This window comes from Myripristis murdjan, chromosome 24 (genome assembly GCF_902150065.1).
Source record: "Myripristis murdjan chromosome 24, fMyrMur1.1, whole genome shotgun sequence".
NCBI lineage: Eukaryota > Metazoa > Chordata > Actinopteri > Holocentriformes > Holocentridae > Myripristis > Myripristis murdjan.
In genome coordinates this window covers 18,526,090-18,535,692 of record NC_044003.1, presented here as the reverse complement: position 1 = coordinate 18,535,692, position 9,603 = coordinate 18,526,090, and the positions used below count along the sequence as shown (strand labels likewise).

The 9,603-nt window shown below is 41.3% G+C and overlaps 1 protein-coding gene across 1 annotated transcript; it reads left to right on the top strand.

The window, feature by feature from the left end:
• The first annotated feature begins 230 nt into the window (after nucleotides 1–230).
• Nucleotides 231–9,396, top strand: laptm4a (lysosomal protein transmembrane 4 alpha). Its single transcript, XM_030047216.1, has 7 exons — nucleotides 231–456; nucleotides 2,505–2,625; nucleotides 5,168–5,244; nucleotides 6,069–6,191; nucleotides 7,174–7,269; nucleotides 7,699–7,797; nucleotides 8,468–9,396. Exons 1-7 carry the CDS (start codon nucleotides 328–330, stop codon nucleotides 8,540–8,542), a joined length of 720 nt encoding a protein of 239 aa, XP_029903076.1. The 5' UTR covers nucleotides 231–327; the 3' UTR covers nucleotides 8,543–9,396.
• Nucleotides 9,397–9,603: the final 207 nt, after the last annotated feature.

Below are 9,603 nucleotides of genomic sequence, written 5' to 3'. Positions count from 1 at the left end.
TTTTTTTTCATTTCAGAAGTGTTAATAATCAGCACTATATTTCCCCGTCAGTTTTAAAATGGGGGAAAATAAAATGTAAACGTTTGATCTGCACTGGTAGGACTTTCATATTTTAACTGACACTTTATGCCTATTGGCTGCGCCTTGCGACTGCTGCACAGCCATTGGTTGAGAACACTGCCTGTCAACGCAGCGTCCCCGCCCCTTCCTCCCAGTTGACGCTGTTTGTTTTTATGTCCAGTGTCGCGCAGGTCGTCAGGGAAGTTGGTGTGGGCGTTCCGTGAGGTGGCTGTTGATGCTGGGATTTTCCTCCTCGGCTAGCTCCTGATGTTTCTCCCTACATTAGAGCACGACATGCACCATTTCAAGCCCAGTCGGGACAGACTGTACACCACAAGATGCTGTGGCTGTTGCCATGTGAGGACCGGGACTATCATCCTCGGAACTTGGTACATGGTACGTAAAATGGTTGATCAAGTTAGCAGGCTAACGGTGGCTAGTAACCTCACTGATGATGCTAACGACCAAAAGCTAACGTCAAGTCCGGTCCGGTAAGTCAGATCGATCTTACAAGATACATGATAACCTCCTAGACATGGTTTACGATTTGTAGGGGTGTGCGTTGGCTGTTGGCATTAATTTGGCGCTGAGATGCACGGCGCTCCGCTGTTTTGCGGAACTTGGCCAGCGGCTGCCTGCTTAACTTATGCTAGGTCAAACAACGTTAGCGCTAACCGTGAAGGAAACACAAGGTTAGCCGTGATACTAACACGCCTAATAAACGACCGCGAAACGGCTAAACATTGTAACGCTACAACCACTAAAGACACAAAGATGAACTGGAAGATTTGTTAAATGTTGTATTTATGTCGTACGATAGCGTCGTTTAGTCGTCACTTAGCAAGCTAGCCAGCTAACGCTAGCCAAATCGTGACAAGTTTGGGCAGTGAAGAATCTGCAGTGCTCGCCAGTGAAAAGCTCTTTTCCTTTTTGTTGTGTCACGTTAGGTAACATTATTTATGAGTAGAAAAGTAGTTTCACGGGTCTGTTTACGTGACTGTTACCCTTCGTTGTCCTTAGTGCACATTTTGTCCCTGCAGTATTCCTCCAGTTGAATTAATCCCGTCTCGCTATCGCACATTACATAACAAATGTTGCTGGTTTCAGCCATGCATTTGGAAATCCCGCACTGATTCTTTACCATCTGTCCACTATCTGATGCACACCAATTGACGAATATATGTCATTGCTTGTCACAGTGAGACTGTAATGATGCACAACTTCTCATCTTGTTTACATCTATCTATTTATCTGTGACCCAAAAACTGCATTACAAACGACATACAAACTTTGGGTTTATTGACCTGTTATACTCCAACTGTCTATGTGTGTGTATATATATATATATATATATATATATATATATATATATATATATATATATTATGATGTTGTTGGTTAGTTAAATGTAAAAAAAAAAAAAAAAAAAAAAAAGGTTAATTTTACATATCTCCGCCTGTGCTGCCAGTGGGTCGCTTTGTTGTTTTGCACAGGGCTGTAAACTATCAGCATAAATGCTCTCAAGAAAGACTGAAGAATAGTTCCACCAAACAAGCTTGTGGTTTGGGAAATTAAAGTTTATGTCATGCTGGGGTTTATTTACTGCTTTGATGTGCATTGTTTTGGTTTGAAGCCAATACATCTTCTGTTTCACTGACATCACTTCATTGAGACTCACTGGGTGGGTTTTAGACAGTTTTGCAGAGAACAGAGATGGAGAACATTTTGCTCATAGAAAATACCACAGCTGGTGTTTGAGAGGGAAGTTAAATTGTGCTCCTGATAGTTAGGTGGTTAAGGGGGCTGCGGTTTCTGGAGCCACACACAGCCCTAATGGTTTCCCAGCAGAGCTTTTTCTCCTGTGACCCCCCAACGCTGTCTCCCTCTTCCAGTTGTCTCAGTAAATAGACAGCAAAAGGTGAATGGATTGTTTGTGTGTGTTTTTTTTTTTTTTTTTTAACAAATTTCTTATTTTGTCCACTAGGAAGTCCACACAAAATATTTTTGTCTTCTCTGTTAACCCCCACCCACTGGTAGCAGATTGTGCATCAGGAAAATCAAACATTACCTCTCTGAGACATTGCAGAAATTCAAAGGGTACAGTGCAGCCTCCATGTAGTTTTCTTCTCCCGATTTACAGTGAAAATCAGTTAGAAAACAATCAGAATGATAATAATAGTGATAAGAATTCTGTTCAACCTCTTGTTATGGTTTCAAGTGCTGTCCCTGAGTGAATAATGTCTTCCAGACTGTGTTAAAATATTCTGCAGTTGAATTTACCCTTCAGGCAGTTGAGGTGTGGTAGTTACATGATATATTACGGGACGACAGGTTGACCTTGTAGGAAAACCTAACATTAACTATCTGTTTTTATGATCAAGGCCCACCATGATTGAGTCTTCACTTCAAATGTTTATGTTTTTTTCCCCTCTTCCTCTCCCCAGGTAGTCAACCTGCTGATGGGCATCCTGCTGACTGTGGCAGTGACACACCCAGAAAATGTGCCCACTATCGACCTGCAGTATGAGGTTATCGATCATTACTTTGCCTCAGACAGGATGTCTGGTAAGCAGTGTGGCACATGTCTTGGGCTGCTGTAATTCTTCTTCTTCTTCTCTCCCTCTCTCGCTCTCTCCCTTTCTTTTTTTTTTTTTGCAATGAACACAATATCCCTTAAATGCTATTATCACAAAATAATTAACATCTTCAAAAAAATATTTCAACAGCCAAAAATAAACAAACTCACTTCACTTGGTGATTTGAAATGCAAAAGTACAAATTTAAGTATGCCATGCAAATCTTATCATATTTGTGCACAACACCATAGAGACTGCATCCTGCCACGGCGCTCCCTCCACAGTAGTCATAAGCTGCTGTTGTGCAGAGGTGTGATGCACGTTCCTCAGGGAGAGGAGCTCCCCTCTGACTGTGCACAATAAAAACAGCTCACGAGCTCTGCTGTGCTGTTTACATGTTGCTGTCTGAAAATGTTGCTAATCATGTCAGTATAGTAATAGAAGTTGGCGGCAGTGTCACTGGCGTTTTACTGCAGTGTAGCATGAGGCCGGTCTCCTGCTCCATCTGTGTGTCACTTGCTTTAATTTCCTTCTATGACACTGCAAGAGCCAAACTCTCACTCACTGATGATCAGAGCCAGTTACATACATGAGCTTGCTCTCTCCTGAAAGGTCATAGAGTTTGTTGGCTAAAGACTCCAAATTACAGAAGCTCAGATATAGTGGTAAAAGAAGGTTGTTTTTTTTTTTTTTTCCTTGTCTACAAGAATTAGTTTTTGCATGTAAACAGTTTCATGTGGCTGTGTAATTTCAGTTTAGAAACTCAATGGAGCCACAGCCACAATGCTGAACAAGTCATGGTTCGAATTTGATTATAAAACCACCAAAATAAGTATTCAGCTTTTTCTTTTTTTTTCCCTATGTATTTTTTGGATGTAAGCAGATCTCCAAAAAGGCCAGTTGGAGAATCAAAAAGGACACTTGGTGACCAAATAATATTACAGGTCATTAGAGTTCGACAGGACTCTCTATGTTTGTAGATTTATAAATCCAATTCAGAATCTTCCTTTTAATTATAATTGTGTTGAAAAATATTAAAGAGAAAGAAAAATCACCAAATCTTGCTTAACCAGCAGTGGAAAACAGTCTGCAGTGGAAAAAGCAGAGTTGGTGTAACCCAGAACCAGGAGCGGGGCAGCGCTCAGAGCATGCCTGTTTGCCTCAGTCGCTGCCGTTTTGTCGGCTGATTCGATGAAGGCCTCATCATTTTTTCTGAAACAGTGACTCAGCAAGAGAAAGGAGGAGAGGAAAAGCCTGTGGTGGGCTGACCTTCCCACAGCAGGCCCATGCCAGCACGCAGGGCAGTGGGTGCTGTCTACAGCCCACACAGACAATGTTGGTATTCACAGATTTGTTGGGCTGTCATTACTCCTGACAATTAGTGCAGCTTCATCAGGCCAGACTCATTTTCCACCATGATTATGCCCATGCTTAACAGTTACATTACTGCCTGACAGACCATGTGGATCTTTACATTTGTGTCCTACCTGTTTGTTTTCTATCACCTAAGGTTATTTTTGCTAATTAAAAAATGCATAAAAACAAGCTTTCAAGCATGTCAAAATGTATAACTAATTCCTGCCCCAAGCCTAACTGATATGAAATTTAAAAAAAAAAAAAAAACATATTTTGGCTTGAAGGGGAAAAAGGAAAAAAGGAGATGGCATTATAGAGGTAAACATAGTATAATTGAACTGAATAGACTATATAAGAATTTCTTTTAACATGTTTTAATGCTGGATACATACAAAAGTAACAGTTTTGGAAATATTCTCCGGCCCTCCCATTCAAAATACTAAAATCTAAAAAAGAACATAAACTAATGCTGGCAAATGCTGTCCAAAAGTAAAATCGAAACCCTGTGCAAAACTACTACAAGCCTACAACCATCCATTATTTCTACACCAAAACAATTCAGCAGCACTTCAATATGACATTTCACATATATTGTTCATGTCATATAGGTTGTTCACAGAATGAGAATCTCTTATCTAATGTATGCTGTAACCAAAAACCTGTAGAATACAGACGAGGTCTGAAACCACAGTCCTCTGACAGTGTCACGCAGCAATGCAGAATAGCTTCCTGCTTGAACTAGAGGAATGATGAAAGAATTTCTGTCGACCACATGGCTCCACTGGCTGACTCACAAATAGATCTGAGCAGTGCAACAGGCGGATCAGTGAGAGGAAGCGAGAGCGAGGCAGAGAGAAAAATGAGGAGGAAGTGAAAGGCAGGCCTTTTAATTATCCTAGCCCGAGTTTCAATTTGTCTTCACCGGCTGTTGAGTGGCTGAGAGGGAGAAGCTAAACAGCTCCCCAGAGCCGGCCTTTAAAAGAGAGTTAGCGGGCAGCAAGGAAGCCCTAGTTCCACTACATGCAAATCAGGGCTGCCTCTAAGGTCATTTTTCTACACTCACTGTAATATAAGAGACATGAATGGTTCAGGTTTTAATTATGTTTGAATTGTAATTAATCTTTGCTTTTGCCTGGCTTTGGTCTGTTTATTTATTCTCAGTCTTTCTCAAACAGAGAATGCCTGTGTTGGATTTGCCATTTCTCTGCTGATGCTCACTATCAGTGCCATGATGGTGTATGGAGCCATTACTGTAAGTGTGTCTGTGCATAGTGAACATGATGCTATTTTCTAGTCTCTGGACAACATTTACTGTTTTAACAGTACTATCATAGCTTCTTATGCAAATAAATAGTACCAAAAATATATTTGCTTTCAAGTTATAGAATCATAGCACTAGACTAAAGCCTACAGAGGGAGACAAGAAGTGAAATGGGAAATTAGAGTACACTGTAGCTGCATGTGCAAAAATAACTCCTTATTTAAAGAGCCTTTATCTGGATGCAGTGAAGAATGTGGCACACAATGTGTTATCCTCATACCTATCGTCTTTACCTCACAGGCTTGCCTGATGCCATCCCAACTGACAGGTTTGATAGCTTTTTGACGTGGACCTGCGTTAAGCTGCTAGTTTGGATGACTGCACAGTTAAAGCATGACACCTGACTGCAGGCTTGGCACACTGTGCATGTCAGCGGTCTGTGCAGGAGTTGTGCTTTAGCTGTGCGAGTACATGCTGCCTGACAGCAGTAATAGATACCCTGTATTCAATTTAGTTTGGCAGCACATAACCTCTGCTGCTGTAGTGTCCCGCTGAAACACCCATACATGTTGTAATGCCGATCCTAATACAGAAATAGATGTTCAGGACTTTGCTACATGATGTAGACATCTTAAGGATGTATCAGATTTTTGGCAAGCGCAGTATATCCTGAGATTTTGTTAGAATATAGTGATCAGGGTGCCCGTAGAATCCCTTGTGACACACTTATGGATTATGTCAGCTGGATCTGACCACCTGATGGAGTCAATTGGTAACATATTTTTCTCTTTCCCTCTTACTCCCCCCCCCCTCAGCATCGTGATGGCTGGCTTATCCCGTTCTTCTGTTACCAACTGTTTGACTTTGCTCTGAGCTGCCTGGTGGCCATCAGTTCTCTCACCTACCTGCCCAGGATCAAGGACTACCTGGACCAGCTGGTCAGTCCAGCACTTCTACAAACTACCACAGAAGCTGCTGTGGTGCAGACATGAAACAGTTTTTTTCTCTACTTGGAAAACACACAAACCTGACCTGAATCCTGACCACATTTAGAGCTTGTGTAGTGTACTGCCAAAATTGTCCTGTTGTCAACGGAACATATCTTTTCCTTGTTTGTTTTTCAAATTCTCCCTGATGCATAAAGAGTAGTCTGGCCTTTTCTGTTTTTGCACCACACATGATGGCATTTCATAAGCAGGAAGGGGTGGAAGAACTAGATAACTGTAGTGTGCTTTCTCATATTTGTCAGTCTTATACACTCTGTATATTAAAGACATATTTGACCCAAAGACAATATATTTTGTATCAGTTAAATGATACAGCAAAACATGCATATTTCCACAGCACATATTAACATCATACAAAAATGACAAGGTCTTATATTCTATGGCTCACCCTGTGCTTTGAGCAAAACAGAATTTCCCCAGGGATCAATAAAAGTATCACATCAGTTTGCAAAGGGAGGGTGAAGGCCATATGATGGACGACACATAATGTCGACACAGAGCACATTCAGATTTATGTGCATTGAGGTGTGGCACGCATGATTGCAACTTTAGAGGGAATATTGGTGAGTCAGGTGGAGGACTGCACTGGACCAGTGTCACATGAGATAGTTGATAGTAGGATGAGATGCATGGACATGACTTCTGATGCCAGAAATGCACCAAAGTTCATGTACACATAAACAGTGCAATGTTTTGGAAATAACTCCTGGGTAACGATAATAACCCCACTATATAGCATTATTCTATTACTATTTGCTGCTGCAATCACCCCAATTATATATGGGAATCATTTCATTTTTATTTTGTTTGATTGATGGTGTGGTAGCATACTAAGTGTTTGATTTGAATTGCTCAAAACAGTTTGACTGCTTATCTGACACCGAAGCCTCTTTCTCCGCCTTTTTTTCCTCAGCCGGACTTCCCCTACAAAGATAACCTCCTGTCTCTGGACTCTAGCTGCCTGCTGCTCTTTGTGCTGGTCTTCTTCGCCTTCCTCATCATCCTCAAGGTGAAACTGCTGTTCCCCCACAACTGATCATTACATGTTGCCGTGCTCATGCCAATTTCACTCTGTCAAGTATGATTCCATGATGGTGCTGGCTCAAGTAGTGTCTTTGCAAGTGTAAGGATTAGGCGATGTTGTGGATTTTATGTGATTGATAGATATTGCAACAATATTTGAAAATAGTGGCTTATTCCAATTTAAAATACACTTTAGGAAAACAGCATGATTCCAATGTCCACACTGATTTTAGACTTAATGTTGAAATTAAACATGAGTGTCTGTATACTCTATATAATATTAAAAAAAAAAAAAAAAAAAAACACTTGATGACAATATTCCCAAAACAGATCATGTGGATCCATGTTGGTAGAGTCACAGCCTTCGTCAAGCCCCAAAAATGTCCAACAACTACATTTTTGCTCCTCTTTGCAGGCCTACCTGATCAACTGTGTGTGGAACTGCTACAAGTACATCAACAACAGGAACATGCCAGAGATTGCTGTGTACCCGGCTTTTGAGGCCCCTCCCCAGGTAAGCAGGCCCATACATTTTTATGGGTAGGATCTGCTGTCACATGGTGGGAACACATTCCCTTGGGGGCTGTGAGCGCCCTCAGCATTTGTAATATGTAATGCTGAAGCGTAGCCAGCAGGGGGTATACCTTTCACACACTTGGTGCCAAGAAAGTTCAGAATTTGTCTGATAAATTTTCAAATAGAGCTATACCAAAATTTGACAGTGTGCTGGGGCCACTGCAGGGAGAAATAGAAAAATAAGGAGCTGGGGCATGTGGGGTTGTAATATTCTGATATTGCATAGCATGCAGACATTGAAGAGACAATGCTGTGACTTGGGCCTATTCAGAGGAAAACAATATTGTTACTCCTTATTACCAAATCCCATTGCAAAGTAGAATTTGGTGCAGACTGCAGTGTGTGGTTGACCCAACCTCACAGAGTGAAGTGATGTGGTTCCTTTATAAGAGTGTAAGAAAGACAAGTATAAGAAAAAAGGCCCAAGTCTCCCTACAGAGGCCCTAGTACACTGTCGTGCATTTCAGGTTGAGAAAAAGTCTGAATATCTTTGTATTGTATGTGTGTGTACTTCGACTCATTTGATTATCTGATACTTGGCTGGTGTTTCTTCCTGTATACTGACTAAACATTTTGACTGATTTTTTTTTTCCCCCCATCTCCTTTAGTACATCCTGCCCACCTATGAGATGGCAATGAAGATGCCAGAGAAGGAACCCCCTCCTCCTTATATGCCTGCTTAAGCACCCACCCTCCATTACCAAAACACACACACACACACACACACACACACACACACACACACACACACACACCATCATATGCACACCTACACTCCCTTCCTAGCCCTCTCCCAACACCACGGCCCCCTCCCCTCCAGTGTATGTGTATGGCCACTCCAAACTTCTTGTTTGACCCTGCCAAATGCATTTCTGTGAACCTTACATCCTGTAGATATGAGCAGAAAGGTGCTATTAAAGAGTGAGTTCTCTATCAGGGAATGATTGAGATGTTTAAATAGCAATGAAAGATACCAGCCAATCCCCCCTCCCCCCTAGCCTTTTTTTATGTCTTAGTAAAGGGATACTTGTGAAAATTTAATTGCTTGAAATGCTCTCATCAATCCAGCACCATCTTATCCTTAGATTGATATATGAAGTGTAAAAGGACAAAAAATCTTATGACAATCCACTTAATTATAACTCTTATTGTTTTGTTTTTTTCCCTTATTAAGAGCTAGATTTGATTCCATCTAAGCCTCAGATGGAGATGTTTGTAGCACTTTTTTGTCAGTTCTGTTATTTATTTAGCATCGCTGTGGGTCAGTACATCGCCCTGCCATGTTGAGCACCTCTCCGCCGCCCTCCTGGTGATTCTGCCTCCTGTTAGACAAGTTAGTGAGCGGTGCTGCAGCTGAGGCTGCGCACGACGGAGACAGCAGGGGGCGCTCATGACTCCTTTCATCAAGCGGTTACTCTTGTGAACGGTAGTTGTTGCATGCTAATTTTATCCCTCTTTCTTTACGGTTAATACCATATTTTGATCCTAGTGGAAATACATTTGGCTTCAATAAACGTTTCAAAACATTTGAATCCATCATTTGACTCGTCTTTTCATGTCCATGTGTGAAGGTGTTTTACAAAGTCACATTACTCAGCCGTTTACAAATGTAGAGTTTTTTTTTTTTTTTTTTTTTTTTTTATGAGGCCTATCAAGTTTAAAGACAGTACGACCATTCAGGCTTCTTACATATATATACATGTTGATACTCATCTCATTACCTGATTACCCTTGATCCAAGCAG